Source organism: Gekko japonicus, unplaced genomic scaffold, assembly GCF_001447785.1.
Source record: "Gekko japonicus isolate JY-2015 unplaced genomic scaffold, Gekko_japonicus_V1.1 scaffold1204, whole genome shotgun sequence".
Classification (NCBI taxonomy): domain Eukaryota; kingdom Metazoa; phylum Chordata; class Lepidosauria; order Squamata; family Gekkonidae; genus Gekko; species Gekko japonicus.
The window spans coordinates 511,875-532,534 of record NW_015171540.1 but is presented as its reverse complement, the minus strand read 5'-3'; the positions used below and the strand labels follow the sequence as shown (position 1 = coordinate 532,534).

The 20,660-nt window shown below is 45.2% G+C and overlaps 1 protein-coding gene across 1 annotated transcript in view; it reads right to left on the bottom strand.

Moving 5' to 3' along the window:
- Positions 1-6: 6 nt before the first annotated feature.
- Positions 7-20,660, bottom strand: part of IGFBP5 (insulin like growth factor binding protein 5) — a 56,642-nt gene continuing 35,988 nt past the window's right edge. Inside the window, exons 2-4 of the mRNA XM_015419645.1 lie at positions 8,846-9,075; positions 5,750-5,869; positions 7-2,052 (exon numbers count right to left, since the gene is read on the bottom strand). Of these exons, the coding sequence (XP_015275131.1) occupies positions 1,921-2,052; positions 5,750-5,869; positions 8,846-9,075 (482 nt within the window). The 3' untranslated portion in view covers positions 7-1,920. The remainder of the gene's footprint in view (positions 2,053-5,749; positions 5,870-8,845; positions 9,076-20,660) is intronic.

Sequence of the window (20,660 nt, the reverse complement as noted above, 5' to 3'; positions counted from 1 at the left end):
TGCCTATGAGGAAGAAACTGTCTCTCTCTCCATGCTTCTGATTAGCACGTTGTCTGGGAGTGCTTGCTGCCAGCCACACCCATGTTCTTGAGTCCTTTGGAGTCCTTCAAAAGGGAACGGTCACCAAGGGTTCCATTTCTTTCTCTTAAGTATATTGCAGTGTCCAAATGCCACTTTACAGCTACTATTTCATCAGTTCCTCCAACTCAATGGATTTTGATGGACAACATTCCTTTCTTGGGTTTGTTTTCTTGCTTTCTCATTCATTGTTATGGGCATAGGAAAAACTCTTGTTGTGGTAGTGTCCATGACAATACACCAAGGAATCAAAAACATCAACTTAGAAAAATGGCTCTTGTGGTCTGCCCATGTCTGAATGTGAAAACTGTCAAAGTAATGGTTTCGGCCAACCTTTCTGTGCCACCTGTTTGCGCTCACAGCTAGAGTTATCACAGGGTTCCCACTCCCCCACCCCGAGAATCTGTGCCTATAACTTTGGAACAAGAGCCAGAAATTCAACAGGCAATTGTTTTGTTTTTCTACAGCACAGTGATGAGAAGCACATGTGCTGAATTTCTGTCTGCCATACACCTGTTGAAGACTCACAGCCTCTGTCAGGAAGAATCTAGAGCAACGACTCTATTAGCAGTCAGTTACTCAAGTATGCTCTGAAAGGGCAAAGGGCTCTCTCTTCAGGGATTCTAAGATATTTTTTAGATACCAGGTAACTTTTTGTGGGACAAGTTTACATTCATGTTTGAAGGGTATATATAATTATAATGAATTATCTTCTTCAAATTGTCCTAGTACAGGATAACTATTTAAGATATTTGAGAGTGAAATACGGTTTGTGTTTTTCATCCTCGTTCTTGCAGTAAAAGGTAGGTGAGATAGACATTTCTAACCCACTTGAGTGTGGATGTCTCCCAGTTTGTTTTCAAAAGCAGTGATGCGTCACATATTTGCAGAGGGTCTGACTCACTGTTGTTTCAGCTAGGGTCCCAATCCTGCAAATCAATGCTTTTGACTGCTTTCTAATTATACTAATACATGCAAAGAGGTCTGAGGGGTTTCTTGCAGGATTAAAGTCAAGTGGCTCTGCTTGTACGAACAGGGCCTTGTTCAACAAAAAACAAATGTACATTGATCTGTATTTACATAGAATAGGGAAGCACGACGACACCTTAAATAGTCAGGTAAAACCTCTTAACTACCACCCAGGGGAAAAGTCCCATTGGGAATGGGAAGCTTTTGATTAATTCTTGCTTCAGTTTGCCCTGCCTGCTGTACATTCTTTTGTGCTCTGACCACTTGATTTATTAAACAAAAATGAGAGAGAGAGAGAGAGAGAGAGAGAGAGAGAGAGAGAGAGGAGAGAGAGAGAGAGAGAGAGATGTTCAGTCTGTGATGGGACAGAGAAAACTAAAAATGAAAGTGTAATTTAACCCCCTCTCCCAACAAACCAGAATACCCAAAACAAATGAATAGTGAGAAGCCTTCTTGTCCTAGGGTTCTGCTTGTAAAATTACCTAAAGTGAAGTGATATACCCACAGCATTAAACGAACAATAAAACATAACTTAAGTGCTTCTGGGAGCTTCCTACACGGGTGCTGTCCGGGTGGCCTTGAGGTTGCTTGCAAGTAAGGTGACCTGTGGGATTCTTGAGGGCCTTGTCCTAAGGGAGCTGGCTGGCTTGTCGTCCTTGCCTTTATCTTCTTTTTTCTTTTTCTTTTTGGCTTAAGGTGCTGCCTTTTCTTTTTTTAGTCTTTTTTTGCTGTTGAGACGAGTAGATGATGTGCTGTAGATTCTGAGGTGCCTCAGATTCTTAAATGAAATGAAAGGAATCCGTCTCCTGGGGCATCATGAGGTGTAGGCTGGGGACAGAGAAAGGCTCTGGTGGAGAGAGGCAAGAGGAACATTCATTCAGTGTTCCCACTGTCAAAACTGTGACATTGGAGGTCTCCGGTTACATAATCACTTCCTGGCAGCTTCAGTCCATACTTGTCCACACACCAGCAGAGTCCCCGTTTTCGGCCCTTGGACGGTTTGCACTGGAAAGGGAATGAAGGTGACAACAGTGAGAAAAGGAAAGCGTACATTTGAGCTGGGGTGGGGTGGTCATTAGTCGCCCTTGGAAGAAGACATATACTTCAGAAGAAATTAAATTGGGGCATCTCTAGACCTGGAGAATAATTCCCTAAATAAACGAGTACTCATAATGAGCCTTCTAGCTAAGCTGATCTAGGGACCAGAAATTGCCTACATTTCATGGAAATCTATGTAGAATTATGGCCTTCTAAACTAGAGATCCCCTTCTCATGGATCGCTGCCTTGTTACAGTGAGGGGGCTGGCATGGTTCAATGAGGCTGCGGGCTATACCATGGAGGGCCACTCAGGATGGACAGGCCACACTGGAGAACTCAGACATAATGTGATCCACTGGAGAAGGAAATGGCAACCCACTCCAGTACTAGTTGTTGTAGATTTTCCAAGCTGTATGGCCGTGGTCTTGGCATTGTAGTACCTGATGTTTTGCCAGCAGCCATGACTGGCATTCTCAGAGGTATAGCACAGAAAGATGGAATACTTTCTGTGTCAATGTGAGAAGAAAAATGGTAGGCAGGTAATTTATATCTACTCAGGAAGGTGGGGTAGGGCTGAGTCATTATCTTGTAGCAGTTTCCCAGGCTGTGGAGGTTCTATTGCATATGGATTGGCTGTTGAAATTCTAATCTTATCTCTAGTACTGTTGTAAGTTGTAGAGCATTTTGTGTTTTTCAGGACAGGAAACCATGCCGTATTTATTTTTAAAACTCTCTTCTTTCCTGTTGAAATTGTGTTTATGTTTATGAATTTTAATGGCTTCCCTGTATAATCTGACATAGTAATTGGATGTCCAAAATGCTCTACATCTTACAACAGCACTATAGATAAGATTAGAATTTCAACAGCCAATCCATATGCAATAGAACCTCCACAGCCTGGGAAACTCCGACAAGATAATGACTCAGCCCTACCCCATCTTCCTGAGTAGATATAAATTACCTGCCTACCATTTTTCTTCTCACATTGACAAACAGAGTACTCCATCTATATGTGCTATATCTCTGAGGATGTCAGTCACAGCTGCTGGCAAAACATCAGGTACTACAATGCCAAGAGTCTGGAAAACCTACAACAACTAATGAACTCCGGCCGTGAAAGCCTTTGATAACATATTTCCACTCCAGTATCTTTGCCAAGAAAACCACATGAACAGTAACAAAAGGCTAAAAGATATGATGCTGGAAGATGAGCCCCTCAGGTTGGAAGGCATCCAATACGCTACTGGGGAAGAGCAGAGGGCAAATACAAGTAACCCCAGAAAGAATGAAGTGGCTAGGCCAGAGCCAAAAGGATGCTCCACTGTGAATGTGTCTGATGGTGAAAGGAAAGTCCAATGCTGCAAAGAACAATACTGCATAGGAACCTAGAATGTAAGATCTATGAATCAAGGTAAGCTTGATGTAGTCAAAAATGAGATGACGAGACTGAACATTGACATCTTGGGAATCAGTGAACTAAAGTGGACGGGAATGGGCGAATTTAACTCAGAAGACCATTATATCTACTACTGTGGCCAAGAATCCCGTAGAAAAAATGGTGTGGCCTTTATAGTCAACAAGAGAGTAAAAAGGCAGTAATGGGATACAATTTCAAAAATGACAGAATTATCTCAGTCTGAATCCAAGGCAAACCATTCAACATCACAGCAATCCAACCCAACACCACAGCAACCCAATCACTGATGCAGAGGAGGCTGAAGTGGACTGGTTCTATGAAGACCTACAACACCTCCTGGGACTAACACCAAAAAAAGATGTCCTTATCATCATAGGGGAATGGAATGCTAAAATAGGAAGTCAAAAGGTAACCAGAATAACGGACAAGTTTGGCCTCGGATAACAAAACGAAGCCTGGCAAAGGCTAACAGAGTTTTGTCAAGAGAACATGCTGGTCATAGAATGTTCCAACAACCTAAAAGGTGACTTTACACAAGGACATCACCAGAAGGGCAACATCAAAATCAGATTGATTATATAATTTGCAGTCAAAGATGGAGAAGCTCAATACAGTCGATAAAAACAAGACCTGGAGCTGACTGTGGCTCAGATCATGAGCTACTCATTGCAAAATTCAGACTTAAACTGAAGAAAGTTGGGAAAACAACTAGGCCATTCAGGGTCGTCCTAGATCACATCCCTTATGAATATACAGTGGAGGTGAAGAATAGGTTTAAGGGACTAGATTTGATAGAGTGCCTGAAGAACTATGGACAGAGGTTCATGATATTGTACAGGAGGCCACAATCAGCCCCATCCCACAAGAAAAAGAAATGCAAGAAAGCAAAGTGGCTGTCTGATGAGGCTTTACAAATAGAGGTCATGCTAAAGATCCTACAAGCTAGGCTTCAGCAGTAAGTGGATAGAGAACTGTCAGAAGTACAAGTTGGGTTTCAAAGAGGTAGAGGAATGAGAGATCAGATTGCCAACATTCACTGGATTATGGAGAAAGCAAAAGAGTACCAGAAAAACATCTACTTCTGCTTCGCTAAAGACTTTGATTGTGTGGACCACAACAAACTGTGGCAAGTCCTTAAAGAGATGGGAGTACCAGACCACCTCACATATCTCCTGAAAAACCCGTATAAGGGTCAAGGAGCGAAAATTAAAATTGGATATGGAACAACTGATTGGTTTAGAATAGGAAAAGGAATACAGCAAGGATGTAACCCTGCTCAATTAATTTATATGCAGAGTACATCATGCCAAATGCCAGCCTGGAATTAAGATTGCTGGGAAAAACATCAACAACCTCAGATATGCAGACGATACTGCTCTAATGGCAGAAAGTGAAGAGGACCTAAAGGGCCTCTTGCTAAGAGTGAAAGAGGAGAGTGCAAAAGTGGGCTTGAAGCTCAACACCCAAAAAACTAAGACTATGGCATCCAGCCCCATCACTCCTTGGCAAATAGAAGGGGAAGTCATGGAGGCTGTGACAGACTTCACGTTTCTGGGATCCAAGATCACTGCAGCCATGAAATTAAAAGATGCCTGCTCCTTGGGAGGAAAGCTATGTCAAACATAGACAGCATAATAAAAAGTAGAGACATTACACTGCCAACAAAAGTCTGCATAGTCAAAGCGATGATATTCCCAGTAGTAATGTATGGCTGTGAGAGTTGGACCATAAAGAAAGCTGAGCACCAAAGAATAGATGCTTTTGAATTATGGTGCTGGAGAAGACTCTGGAGAGTCCCCTGGACTGCAAGGAGATCAAATCAGTCAATCCTAAAGGAAATCAACCCTGACTGTTCCCTGGAAGGCCAGATACTGAAGCTGAAGCTCAAATACCTTGGACACCAAATGAGAAGGGAGCACTCACTGGAGAAGACCCTGATGCTGGGAAAGATTGAAGGTAACAGAAGAAGGTGATGGCAAAGGATGAAATGCTTAGACAGTGTTACTGATGCAACAAACATGAAACTGAGCAAACTCCAGAGGACGGCGGAAGAAAGGAGGGCCTGGCGTGATGTGGTCCATGGGGTCACGAAAAGTCGGACTCGACTGTGTGACTGAACAACAAGCTAGTGATGCCAGCCTCCAGGTGGGACCTGGGGATAACCTGGAATTGCAGCTCATTTCCAGACTACAGAGATCAGTTTCTCTGGACAAAATGTATATCTTGATTTGAGAAGGTGCTTGTACCTGTTTCCTTTTGTAGAATCCTTTCCTGTCACAGTTGGGAAGGTGGACAGCCCGCGGGATCATTCGCTGGCTAGATTTAAGCTCCTGCAGGGATGCCTCCATCTGTCTACGGCAAGGGCCCTGAATATATGGAACAGAAAGGGGTGGGGGGACAGTCAGGTGCTGAAAGCAGATGGTACCCAGACACCCTGTAATGAGCAAGATGAAAGACTACGTTCCCAAGAAGATCAGGTGAACCAGAATGTTAAATATACTACTGAGCTGGGCAGAGCCAATTGGGAATGTCCCTGTTTATCTGTGACAGCAAAGTGTGCCTAGCCTAGTGCCTGAGCTGACAGCTTCTAAAATTTCTAGGGTTGTCAGACTCCCGGTCCAAGCAGGGGTCCCCCTGATTGCGAGGGCTCCTTCCCACCCCCAGGCAGCTGGCTAGCAGGGGGGGTGGAACCCCGCACCCAAGAGCGACCACCTAGCCACCCGAGAGCCAGTTTGGTGTAGTGATTAAGGGCACGGACTCTAATCTGGGGGAACCGGGTTTGATTCCCCACTCCTCCACATACAGCTGCTGTTGTGACCTTGGATCAGTCATAAGTTCTTTCAGAGCTGTTTCCTCAAGGACAGTTCTCAAAAGAGCTCTCTGAGCCCCACTTACCTCACAGGGTGTCTATTGTGAGGAGGGAAAGGGATTTTGAACCACTCTGAGACTCCTTTGGGCAGTGAAGGGTGGGATATAAATCCAATCTCCTCCTCCTCCGTACTGCAAGACTTAAAGGGCCCTCCTCCAATTGGCTGGAGGGCCCTTTAAATCTTCCAGGAGGGAGGGAGGGAGGGAGGAAGGAAGAGGTGGCCGTGCACAGCTTGGAGTGCAGGCACATGCGGCCTCCCCCCCACTTTTCCCCAACAACATTGAAACAGACCCTATAAATGCTTTTGGGGGCAGAAGCAGGGACTGTGCGCCTGCATTCGAAGCCGCAAATCTGTGGCTTGGAGTGCAGGCACATGTGGGCACCCCCCCGCCACCTCTTACCAAAAGCATTTAAAGGGACCCTTTATGCTTTTGACAAGTAGCAGGGGGCACTGGTCCCCAACGTGATGACATCACTTCTGTGCGACGTCATTTCACTGGGGATGCCCCAACTCCTCCAGTCCCGCCGGGGACTTGGAAGGACCTGGCAACCATAAACATTTCTCAGAGTTAGTCACATTTATTTATTTATTTATTATTCACATTTCTATGACAGGGAAGAAGCAGCCCCATTTCACATCTCTGAGGAAATGTTAAAATCTTGTTAGTCCTACCATCACCATTGGAAACAAAATGACTCTGCTCTATGTAAGCCAAGAGATTTCAACTGTAAGATCAGTACAACAGGCAGAGGAAGCCTTGCTTTCATCTGTGCATCACTAGGACTGCTTCTTTAGGTATTCTTCAGGGTTAGTGGGCAGAAGAAGAAGAAGAGATTGGATTTATACCCTGCCCTTCACTACCCAAAGGTGTCTCAGAGCGGTTTACAATCCCCTTCCCTCCCCCTCCCCACAACAGACACCCTGTGAGGTAGAAGAAAAAGAAGAAGAGACTGGATTTATACCCTGCCCTTCACTACCCAAAGGAGTCTCAGAGCGGTTTACAATCCCCTTCCCTCCCCCTCCCCACAACAGACACCCTGTGAGGTAAGAGAAGGAGAAGAAGAGATTGGATTTATACCCTGCCCTTCACTACCCAAAGGAGTCTCAGAGCGGTTTACAATCCCCTTCCCTCCTCCTCCCCACAACAGACACCCTGGGAGGTAGGTGGGGCTGAGAGAGCTCTGACAGAAATGTCTCTTTTTCAAGAACAGCTCTTATCAGAACTACGGCTTGCCCAAGGTCATCCAGCCAGGTGCAAGTGGAGAAGTGCGGAATCAAACCCGGTTCTCCCAGATTAGAGTCCGCTCACTTAACCACTACACCAAACTTGCTCTCCTCCTAGCCGTCAATTGTATAGATAGTTTAAGGTCTCCTCCTAGCCTGGGACTGTCTTATCCATACCATTTTAGACTGCTATGTTTTATGTGCTTTTATGTCCTGGATTGCTTCTATTGGCCACTTTTATTAGCATTTTTATTGATGTTGATTCTTTTACTGATATGTTATTATTGGTATAATTTCTTTTTGTTGTTATTTTTGCTGTCTGTTTGGTTTTGTTTCATTGCTGTGAGCTGCCTTGAGCAGGCATGGAAAGGCAGCATACAATTTTTCTAATACGGTGGGGCTCTCATGACATTCCAGGGCAGAGTGGTTCAGAAACACACTTGAAAACTCAGAATTGCTTCTGAGTTGTTTTACTTGAGGCTTTGTTTTAGGGAAGCCTGTCTCCTTGTGACAACCACACATAATCCATCTGGTATTGTGGCAATCACTAAAGGCTCGATAGATTTCCCTTTCTCCTGCCTGCCCCCAAAACAATGGTCTGTGAAGCACCTGACATGCCACGACTGATGGGTTGTGTTTAGCTTCACTTTCACATGCCTGGCCTAAGTCAACACCTAGTCACCCAAACTAGCACTATTAAGTCTGAGAGACAGTGGATAATCAGAACATTGTCTCCAGTGTAAACCTGATTCCACATTATGGTTCTGCACTCACTAACATGGATGTTATTCAGCCATCTATCCGAGGACTACCAACAGACAAATAGTCTCCTAAGAAGACATTCTTTCTAGTTTAGTTTATTCTGCTTGTATGAGCTGCGCTTATCTATAGACACGTGTATCATACAGGCATGTGCTGGCTTGTTCCACCAGTTTATCTGCCCTGGCTGCTCTTCACCAAAGATCCTTAACAACTGTATTTCAGTTGCTGAGGATTCTGCTCAAAATCCCTAAGCTCTCAGAGAACAATACAGTTTCTTAAGGCAACAGAATTACATTTAAGATAATTTCAATGTGTAGATATACGCTCAAAACTAATCCACATTATGGTTAACGTGCGGAGGCAGTCAACATGCAGAGGGTCATACAGTCTTATTTTAAAGCATTCTGGACAAGTACAAAAAAGAGGATCTTCTGTACATCATGCAAATGAGACAGTTCCTCCCCCCCCCAGTTCCAGCCAACTTACTAGTTCAAATTCTGGTCTCAGCTCAGGGGCAGTAGCCCGAGGGTGTGCTGTGTTTTCCGCTCCACCAACAAACTTGGATAAAGTTAGCTTCTTCCTGCGATCCTTCTTCAGGGCTTCAACCTTGAGGTCGGAGAGGCGCCCATGAGACTTGCCCCTGTATATTTTAGACGAGTAGGTCTCCTCTGCCATCTCTGATGTGGTTGGTTCCTCATGTTCTCGGGATTCCCTTTCTGGATGGGAGAAAGTTAAAAAAATACCAATTTTTAAAATGTGTTTTAACATCATTTTTGAATATTTACCTGATCCACAGGATACTTTGATATTTTTCTGTAACACACCTGAGATCTTTGCATACTTATTCAAGATCTGTAAGTGTGGAAACATGAGCCCATGCTCTAAGCCAGGGGTGTTGGACTCATTTGTTATGAGGGCTGGATCTGACATAAATGAGACCTTGTTGGACTGGGCCATGGGTGTCATAAAATGTAATGCCAGGGACTTCCAGTTTTCAGTGTGGTGGGAATGGCTGGCTCCGGGACTTGCTCCTGAGAAGCGGCCGGATCACCAGGTCTTTTAGCAGAGTTTGAGGGCTCTCGAACTCCATTGGGCTCCCCGGAGAGGAGGCCAAGCAGGGAGCTTGATCTGGATTCCCCATGAGCGGCGGCAAGCAGGTAGAAGTCCAGGATTGCCCTGAAGTGAGACCTGGGTGAGAGCGTACATAGCAGCCATGGATGTGGAGCTGTGACTCTGGGACGAGGGGAAAACTAGCAGACCCCATACAAACAATCAAAGAAGATTTTTAACACTGTATTCGTAAATGCAACAAGCCTAGAACTGTTATTGACTTTAAGCCCTTTAAAAATTTTAAACAGAAAGTATGAGAAAATGGAGAAGCCCCCCCCCCCCGTTCCCTGAAGCGGCTTGGGAGAGGAGTGAAAACGGAGCTATTTAAATAACTTTGTGGGCTAAAGAAGAGAAATGGTTGATGCCTGAGAGTAAAATTGTTTAACAGATTCACCAACTTTACAAGTTCATACTATACTGACATATTTGGAAAACTGTTATTTTTGGATTAGACTTTACTTCATTGAAGCTTCCCCTTTTTTGGAATTATAATTAAACTATTTGGAATTATATGAAGATTCTCTAATGGATTACAATTAATTATATTTTAATATTATTTGGTTTAAAAATTAAGACAATCATCAAACTTTTGCTTTAAAAAGAAGAGAGAAGAAAGAACTAGTAAACTATTTGAAACCTACTTTCACTTTCTAAACGTCACTTCTGCATAACAAAAATTGCAAACCTGGCAGTGTTGTGTCTTTGTATGTTGTAACCATCAAAACGTATTTTGTTCTAATTGTATTGTAAATAGTTGATAAGTTTGTCTGTTTAAGAAATAGCAAAGGAAATGTGCCGGGTGAACTTGGTCTGGACAGCCTAATCCACCTCACTTGCTTGCTGTTATTCCTCCTCTAAAATAGTTCACATTGTTTTCTAGCTGAGAAAGACTGGATCATGAGGACATGAATACAATGAAAAGGGGGAGGGAACCCAATTGCACCCAGGAGAACCCTGACATAAGGAGCCCAACAAAACACACACCCACACTGTAGCAAGGCACACAAAAGCTCATACCTTGATCAAAACTTTGTTGGTCTTAAAAGTGCTTGATGTTTCTCCCATGTGATTGAGGCAGCCCAGCAAAGCAAGCTCTCACTCGTTCTCAGCCAATAGAAGGAAAGAAAGGCTTCCCTTTGTCTCCTGCAGCCTGGAAAGGAAGCGAGCTCTGACTGTTCCCTCCCTCCCCCTTGGGAGGAGGAGGGGGAGGAGCCTCAGCCAGTTCTTTAGCAGACTCTCTCAATTGCACAGGAGAGGCTTGCCTATCTATCTCTCCTGTGTGATTGAGAGAAAATGGTAAAGTAAGTTGTGATGTGGCAGCAGCAAGAGAACTGGAAAAGGAAGTAGGAAACAGCCAGGGCCTTGGGGGCCAGATTGGGGCCCTCCGGGGGCCTGATCCAGCCTGTGGGTCGCATGTTTGGCACCCTTGTTCTAGCTCATGCTTTCCGGTTGGCCAAAGGAGCCCATCTGCAGTAACCTCTGGCTAGGGAAATTTGATCAATGGTAACCTGTATCAGAGCTTATTAGCTGCTCATGCTTTATGGAACTCACCCCTCTCCCATGTGCATTGTGAGGGCTTCCTTCTCTAGAGACCTTGTGGAGCTAGCTAAAAACTTCCTCATTCCAGAAGGCCTTTTTCTTTATTTTTTCCTCCCCTGGCATTTAGTGGTTTCTATCTGTTATCTGCTTTTATATTGATTATTTTATGGATACAACCTGGTTGCTGACAGGAGAGTTGATCTGCTGAATTATATGAGGATTTAGCCACAACTTTGACTTTCCTGGTGTATGACCTTGCAGCACATCCTGTCTGGAAGTCACTGACAGTGGTTTGCCCCTGGGTTTCATTGTGGTAAAGTGAATCTGTCATCAAAGAGGTACTTGTGACATGTCATAAAATATCAAAAGAGACACCGCAAGGAACCCTGGCCTCTCCCCTGATGTCTGGGAAGAGTTCTCAGTGAAGGGTGGCAGCAAATTTGCTGCCAGGGAAGGACTCCAGGTTGCCCTTTCAAGCCACAGGCTGGAAGTCTGTCACTTGGGAAGGCAGAGCACATGGTTTGCATTCAGAAGGTCCAAGGTTCAATCCCTGGCATCTCTAGTTAAAGGATCTCAGAAAGCAGGTGATGGGAAGGACCTTTTAGTGCTTGAAGAACAGCTGCTAGACAGCCCAGACAGAACTGCGTGAGATGGACCAGTGGTTTGACTCAGTAGAAAGCCCTTTCCTATACTCAGCTGTTTCCCCAACAGCAGATTAATTCATCAGTGAGTTGTACAATCTATGTTGTGAAGAGGACAATGTGTTCTAGAAGCTACAGTTCAGTTGTTCACATTCTGCACTGACATGTACAATGAAGTTAATCAGGCGGTTGCCAAATATTAGTTTTTGTAGTCTCCTTATGCACAGATATATTAGATAGACTATTAGATTAGATAGAGCAGAAGCATGCATGGTTGTTTCCAAAAGTCAGGTTGCCAGATCTGGGGGACATTCCTGGGGAATTGGGGGACGGGGCCTGGGGTGGGACCTCCACAAGGTACACGGCCATAGAGTCCGTGTTCCAAAGCAGCCATTTCCCCAAGGGGACTGATTTCTGTCAACTGGAGATCCATCGTAATCAGAGGTCATTTCGGGGGGGGGATCGCGGGGGAACACAGTTCCCCCGGGTGAGGTGCATGGGGGCGGGGCACATGACGAAGCCCCAACCCCTGCTTCCGGCCTGGTGGGGCTTCCTTGCACTCCCGCCGGCCTTGCAGGTCCACCACCGGGCCCCTGATGTCAGGGGGTGTGGCATATGCTAATGAGTTATGCTAATGAGTTCCCCTAGCTCTTTTTCTACAAAATGACCCCTGATCGTAATTCCAGCTCTCCAGCCACCACCTGGAGATTGGCAACAATATTCAAAAGGCACCTTTTACCAGCCAGGTGGCCCTTTACGTTGTGCCCGCGTCCTCCTGCCTTTGGTCTTCTATGGGACAAGGCCAGTTCAGTGCTGGGACCGGTGTGTGTGGGGGTCTTCAGCCAAACGCTTTCAGGTGGGTCTTTTTACTGCTAACCCCAACTCCCCCCCCCACTAGGAATTGGTGACAAAATTTGCTCAAAGGCACACAGAATGAGATTCTGATGTGCCTGAAATGGAAACATTAAAGAGACTTAAATGTCAACATCACAATTAACAGGATTTTTCAAAATGCTTTGCGATTTGTGTTTTTCTGTTTGAGAGAGAAAACCAGAGATTGTATTACTTGTTCTCACAATTAAAAAAAAAATACTAATTTCAAATTTTGTGTTTTTCATTGTTCCTAAAATGCATTTATATTTGAAAATTGGTGGGCGCACGGGGGGGGGGGATGCTCGAAGGTAGCCTCGTCTAGTGTGCAAAAAAAACTGGCCATGGCCCTGATCTCCTGACATGAAAGACAATTCCAGCAGACAAAGAAATGGCAACCATTATGCATGCACTCGGATTCCACAAACATTTTGAGATCTCTGTACAAAATCAGTCAGTTTGGTGTGGTGTTTTAGAATGTTAGACTACCCTTGGGGAAATTTAGGCTCAAACTTTCTGTCACCCTAAAAGTCACTTGCTGCCCTTCGGATAGTCATTTGCTCATTCTAACCTATCTCATAGAATGGATGTGAAGATAAAATGGAGAAGGGAAGAACCATTTATGCCACCTCAAGCTCCTTGGAGGAAAGGTGAGACAAAAATGCACCCAATAAATGTACTAAAAGTCAAAAAACCCAGTTTATGCATTCACAATACTGTTAATTTTCCTGCAAGTGTTGGTAATATATGGCCAGCCTTATCACTAAAGTTGACAAACATGCATTCCAACCAATCAGCTGCCCCAGAATCTTTACAAACAAGCAAAATGTCAGCATCTGTCCCCTTTGTCCACAGACTTTGATCATCAAAGGTATATCTTTCTAGGTATCCTGGCTAGTAGTTGCTTATACTCAATATAGGAGAATTTGCCTTGGGAGAGGCACGACTGCCGGGGAGATTAAACGGGTGCGATCATACGGAAACATCCTGGAAGCGTCGCCCGCCCGCCCCCAGCTCGTAGCTTACCGCTGAAGATCCGGAGTTAAAAAGTACTGCCCACGAGCTACTAGCAAACGGTTTGCCATGGGCCGCAGATGGACTGTCTCCGTCTGATTGCCCCAGCGCGCTCCCATTGCCCCGTTGAAGCGCTGTTTGCCGCCGTCGCGTCTGATTGCGTTGCAGCGGCTCAAATTGCGATGGCGCAAATAGCCACGCCTCTTCCCCATGTTATCTGGCCCGTGTGACTGGGGCTATAGTTGTGTAATTCTTTTTTAGAAAGTAATTTTTGCTCAGAGTTCTGAGCAACCATATTGGTCCAAAGAAAAATCCAGAACCAAAAATGCAACGTCCTTTGTTAAGATCAATCAAAATGACACAAATAACATGCAAACTTTGGAATGCTCCAGAACTTTTCACCCAGCTGGATTTTTTTTTAAAAAGGGAATGAGAAAGGGGGGAAATTGTGTCAGGAAACAATCTTGAAGCTGCTGGTTTTATATTGACAATATATGTTCTCATGGCTTCCCATGTCTTCTTCCCCCATGACTAAAGCAGCCAGACACCAACTCTGTCACATTGCCCCAGTGCTTCCTAACTCTGCAGGACCCTCTAACAGGAGCAGATTAATAGCCTCAAGATCATGGCCTGACCTCCCCCCCGCCCAAACACCCAGCCTGAGTAAGAGCCCTGGAGTACTCCAAAGCTTGCCCGTTGTGTTAATTATGTTAGCAGCCATCGTTGCTCCTTCTTATGTTGGTGAAAATCCATAAACTCTTTCCTAAGTTCTTTGCTTCTATATTCATGCTGTCTGATCCTGCCCAATATGATTTTATTAACAGATGGTCACTCATTTTCAGAACGGTTTATATATAGGAGCAACCTGGTGACAGCCTATACTTAGCTAGCTCGTGACCTTTAATGTCGCCCTCAGAGCAAAATATTTTTGTTCTAGATTTGAATTAAGTTCTAGCCCCCCTCCCTGGTGGCTACAGAGCCCTGTACTGCCCACTGTCACCAGACGTCGCTGCTAGCGCTCCAGCAGCTGAGAGCTAGTGTGGTGTGGGGAAATCCTGAAGAGCGCTACGGATGGGAAGCACATGGCCTCCATTCGTCAAATCCCCTTGGAATCCGAGCAACCACAGCTGACCCAATTTGCACTAAGCAAGTGTTGGCAAAGCTTACTGGAGAGGATAATCCACCTTTGCTCATTTCCAAGAAGACCTTTTCTCCATTTAGTTTAGAATCTCTCTCTCTCTCTCTCTGGTTCTCAGGCCGAAATCCCCTGATGCAGTAGAAGACAGCTGCATATGCACACCTACACAGTGGGACTCGTCATCAGCCCCTTCCTCCTTGCTGCGGTCCTGCTAGTGAAGGGAGGCATGGGCGATGCCTGCACAAGACGAATGAGCAGGATCAGTGAAGGCGCCACAGCTGTCTGATCTCCTGTTGCACCTGAGAATGTACAGGCACAGACAGATACAGCGGTAAGGGTGTCAGACTAGGATCTGGAAGAACCAAGTTCAGATCCCCCACTCTGTCATGGATAGGGTTGACATTCCCCAGTTGGGGGTGCGGGATTGCCTGGGGTTTTTTAGGCTCCTGCCGGTGCTGGTCTGTAGGAGGAAAATCCCCCCCCAAAAAAGCAATGTCGCTGGAAATAAATGCAACGTGCCTATGTCATGTCACCCGGAAGTGACACAGGCATGCCAGTAACGTGAGGGGGCAATGACGGACCTGGCAACCCTAGCCATGGAGCTGGTTGGGTGACCTTGGCCCAGTCTCTCTCAGTCTAACCTACCCACAGGGTCGTTTTGAGGATAAAATGCCAGAGAAAAGAATGTTGTATACCACACTGAGGTCCTTGAAAAAAGTACTTTTGGTTGTTCAGTCATACAGTCAAGTCCAATTCTTCGCAACCCCATGGACCACATCACGCCAGGCCCTCCTGTCTTCCATCGTGCTCTGGAGTTTGCTTAATTTCATGTTCGTTGCCTCAATAACACTGTTTAACCATCTCATCCTTTGCCATCCCCTTCTTCTTTTTCCTTCAGTCTTTCCCAGCATCAGGGTCTTCTCCGGTGAGTGCTCCCTTCTCATTTGGTGGCCAAAGTATTTGAGCTTCAGCTTCCGTCTCTGGCCTTCCAGGGAACAGTCAGGGTTGATTTCCTTTAGGATTGACTGATTTGATCTCCTTGCAGTCCAGGGGACTCTCCAGAGTCTTCTCCAGCACCATAATTCAAAAGAATCTTTTCTTTGGTGCTTGGCCTTCTTTATAGTCCAGTTCTCGCAGCCATACAGTACTACTGGGAATACCATTGCTTTGACCATGCGGACCTTTGTTGGCAGGGTGATGTCTCTACTTTTTACTATGCTGTCAAGGTTTGCCATTGCTGTTAATTACAGTTTGTTTTATATACTTATACACTCTGTTCCCAGAATTTAAAAGACATTCTGGTCAGATCTTCCAAAATGAGGGTAAAGTGACCTTAATCTGGAGTACTTGTCATGCAGTAGCTATTTTCATAGCTACTCACTGGGCTTCAAAGCACTGGGGCATATAAGTGTGCAAGGGATGAGTGGCAAAACAACGTGTATACACCTTACTCCAACAAGAACCCTGAGGATGGATAAAAACCTTGAGGAAGGATGATTAAAGCATGCTCAGCTGCTAACTGTATTACATGAGTTTGAAAGGTCTTTCACAATGAAAGAAGACTCATGGCAACATTCATCTGACTAAAGTCAGCATAGTGTAGCAGTCAGAACGTTGGGGCAGGACTGAGAGACCCAGGTTCAAATCCCCACTTCTCTTGAAATGAACTGGGTGACCTTGTGCTCCTCAACCTAATCTACCTCACAGGGTGATAAGAGGAGGGGAAACAAAACATGCATTGTGTCCTGAGCTCCTTGATGGAAGGATGGCTTAGAATGGCATTAAGTAAATAGAAATAAAGTGATTGTGGAACTCACTTCTCCAGGAGGAAAAAGTGGTACCATGTGTATAGAAATATTGCTTCTATATTCACATGCCTTCTCCTGTGATGTCTTTTGATAACATGCTGTGTCTTGTTTCCTGTTGCAAGCCAAATGGTGAGGCCACATGGCCTCAATAGCCATGCCATAAACCCACATTCTTTCACACTTTCATGCCAAATGCCAGACCTCATGGCTACACTTTCTGGCCCACTTGCGACCAGTCACGTACACAACAAAGTAGCTGGAGTTTGGGTCAGATGACTGCAGGCGGGGTCCCAAACTTATAGCCTATCCCCACACGCAGCTATGACAACCAACAATTGGACACACCCATGCCCACTCGCAATTGGCTGATGGTCACATCCAATGTTCCCTCTAAGTTGTGGAGTCTTGTGAGCAAAAGTTCTGCTTTGTGAGCTACTGGCATTAAAGTTGTGAGTGAGCAATTTGGCTCCTGCATAAATTAGTTTGCTCTGGAGCCATCGTTCCTGAGCTAAAACAAAAGTGTGTGAACCGGAGGCTAACAAATTGTGAGCTAGCTCACACTAACTCAGCTTAGAGGGAACACTGGTCACATCTAATTTGTGACTGGAATTGGGGTATAATTGTTTGATCCCTATGGGAGTGAGCTCTTCTTCCTGTTCTCAAGTCTCTTGCTCTTGCTCTCTCTCCTGTCATTGTCTGTTTTATTGCACTTGAAATGCTGCCTCTTGAGAGACAAAGAGTTGCTTTGTGATTTGGAGCACATGGTGTGCAAAAATGGGATTTCCCTTCAAAATCCCTTGGACTATTCAGGACTGTGGATGTTCCTGATGTGGTAATTATGTATCTTCAATGTGTAGTTAAGGCAAATTGCCCTAGCCTTTGTTATTTTTGTAATCTCTGGTAGTCTATGCTAAGCTCTGTACTGAATAAAGATCCTTCTTATTGCTAATTTGTCTCTGGTGTTGTAACTGAATTCCAAGTCTAAGTCTTGTGCCTAACCCTGACCACATATGCTACCTTGGTAAGTAAGAGTCTCTCTGGATAGAGTTGCTACTGTGTTAAATCCCAGATGCTAACTAAGGGTTGGAATCTCTCCCTTAGGAAAGGCAGGGACTAGTGAAAAGAGGTTCTGGTGGCAAATTGTTGTGAAGACCAGAGATGGTACAGACTGTCTCGTGGCTTGTTGTTTAATGTACTGAAAAGTACAGGATTCCCTCCCATCCCTGGACTGGCCTGGGTGGGCTAATCCTGTACACCATGCCTATAGGTCTCTGAGTGAACAACTGTCTTATTTTTTCTCCACTTTTGAGATTGCTTGCTGTTTTATGCAGTTTTTAGAGGCTTTACTGTGTGTTAGTTGTCTGGGTTTTTTATTTTGAATGACTAGCTATCTTGGGGGGGAGTGAGATAGAAAAAGCAGCATGCCCCGGTCACACGGGCCAGATAACGCGCGCGGGGGGGGGGAGGCATGGCTGTTTGCCCTGGAGCAAAATAAAGTGCAGTAGCCCGATCACACAGTCCCCCGAGTCTTCGCACTTAGGCTATTAGCTGGCGATCACACGGCGATGCTGGAGCGTGGCAAAGAAGCGGTGCGGCAAGCATTTTGTATTTGTGCACATGTGCAGTTCCGTGGAGCAGCACTGTTTTCAGTTACGTGTTTGTACGCATGCACTTACGAAAAACATCTGGTTTGCGACGGGACGTGGATGGGCACCGGATGCCAAGGGATACTAGTGCTCCTGCATTCAGACGCCCGCCCCTGCCCCGCGTTTTCCGGATACTAGTGCACTTTCTGAGGTAGTTTTTTACTGCACATCTTCGGCGGGATGCCACAGGTTGGCCACGGGGGCACTACGCTTCCCAGATGTTGTGGTGTGATCGCACCCCAAAAATCCACCTGACATTCATGCCTCTAGTGCGGCAAATCCTCCATGTGAACGGGGCCATAAATATTCAAATCAATTAAATACAGCATAATGCAGTACTTCCTAGTATGCTGAAAAGGGACTGTACTGTAAATTTCAGAGCCAGTGTGGTACATCTAGGGCAGGGGGTGGCAAGACTGCGGCTCAGGAGCCACATGCGGCTCTTTCACACCTATTGTGTGGCTCCCGGCAGGGCGGCTGGGGAAGCAAAGGGGAGGCATGCCTCCCTGCTTGGTCTTCCCTTCCCTGGCCAGTGTTCTCCTCCCTGGGTAGGCTTGAGGTGCGGGGAGCAGAGCAAGAAAGCAACTTCAGCTTTAAATGCATTCTCAAAGCCCCCCCCCCTACAAATATAAATATCATTATCAATATCTGTTTTTACCCCTTTTGTTTTTATTCTTGGCAGTCTCGTTTAATAAATAGTTTAATAAAAAGCAAATGTGGATATTTTTCAATAAAACATGTGTGTAATATTTGTTCATGTCTTGCGGCTCTGAAGCACCTGACATTTATTCTATGTGGCTCTTACAATAACCAAGTTTGGATCTAGGGCATTATAAGGTTTGAATCTCTTCCTTTTCTATTGGTCCCTTTCCTGTACCTGTAACACCAGCTTCACATGTAGAAATCTAGCAAACAAAGCTCTTCTAGGTGTCAAAGAAAGTGGTGGGAAATGATTCCCTTGCTATGTTACTGGGTATCACACTGCAGTTAAAGGCACAGGAGCTGAACCAGTCAAAAGGCAACAGTTCCGTGCAGCCTGAGGGGACAGTTTGGCCATAGAAGACCCTGGTGTGTTTGCTCCAGAGGGCCTGGACCACTCTCTATGTTGGATTCTTCTGATGGCAATTTACTAAGCATATGCGAAAAGTTCACACTGTCTTTATTACACGTAAAAATATTTACATGCTATTATTTGTATAATTGTGTGATGTCCTTCTCTTCCCTCAAACAATTATCTCCCCTTCCCCCCCCCTCTCCCCAATTCTTTCCAGCAAAAGAAGAGCTTTGGAATGAGTAAAGCTGAGTGGTTTGATCTCTAGAACTGACAGACTAGCTGTTAGTCTGTCATAGAATCATACAGTAAACAGATTTCTCATATTGGACTTCTATACAGAGCTCCTTTTCAGTTTGAAATGAAAAGGCTGCAACAAGTGCTGACCTACTTCTGTTCTCTTCACTTTAACCCCTGCTTCTTCTGTAAGTACCCCGTGAATATTATTGCAGCAGTTGACACTGCTTTAGTTCAGCAGAGGTCAGTTTGACCCTATGCAATCACATGAATCTGCCTTATTCTATTGGTTTGTCAAAGTCGGTATTGTCTGCTCTAACTGCAGCAGCTCCCCGGGGTCTCAGACAGAAGCATTTCACATCAGCGGCTCCCTGGCTGAGTTCACACTGGCAGTTTGAAGCAGGAGGGAGTCGTGGCAAAAAAAGTTTGTTCTGGGTTTTCCCGGTCACACTGCACCGACTGATGCAGGAGCATACCGGGGAGGAGGCGCAAGGGAGCGTTCACACTGTTGGCCCGGAGGCGTGGCTGTAAGTGGCTTTTTCTGGTAATCCGGTTATGTGCACTTATGCACTCATGTGCATAAGCGTATCCCTACCGGATTGCCGCTTTTCACGTTCACACTTCCAGAAAGTGGGATGGACGCGGGATAATCACGCTTTCCAGGGTTTGCTACCACTTTCACCTGGTATCTTCTGCACCTCTTTTTCTATGAAATGACCCCTGATTTTATCTTTGTTGTGAGCTGCCCTGAGCCCATCATGGGATAGAGCAGGATATAAATGCAACTAATAAAAACATTAAAGAGTTATCATCAGGTTAGTTAAGTCACACCAGATGTATCCCACTTTAGTAAAAATGGTAGGTACCTCTGACTTCATTTTGCTTCACAGCTCTGTGACCACACCACCAATGAGTTGGACAGCCTTTGTGAACCCAGAGCATACCTTGCCATTATTACTCAGCTTTCCTCCATAGAAACTAATGCTTTTCAAAGCCCCAACACTGATTCACGTCTTCCCGAAAGATGATGCATGTTTGTAGAATTTTTATCCCATGTGACAGGCTTGGCACACTCTGGCCCCGCCTCTAATTTCTCAGTTTAATTTTGTAACTGAGAGTTTGCCTCACTGCATGCTCACTCCGTGGTCGACCGTTCAGATTACTGCTGTGTGGAAACCACGAATTGGATGGCTGGGCAGCATCCTTTAAAAAAAAAGTTATTTCATGCATGCGCAGAAGTCTTCATT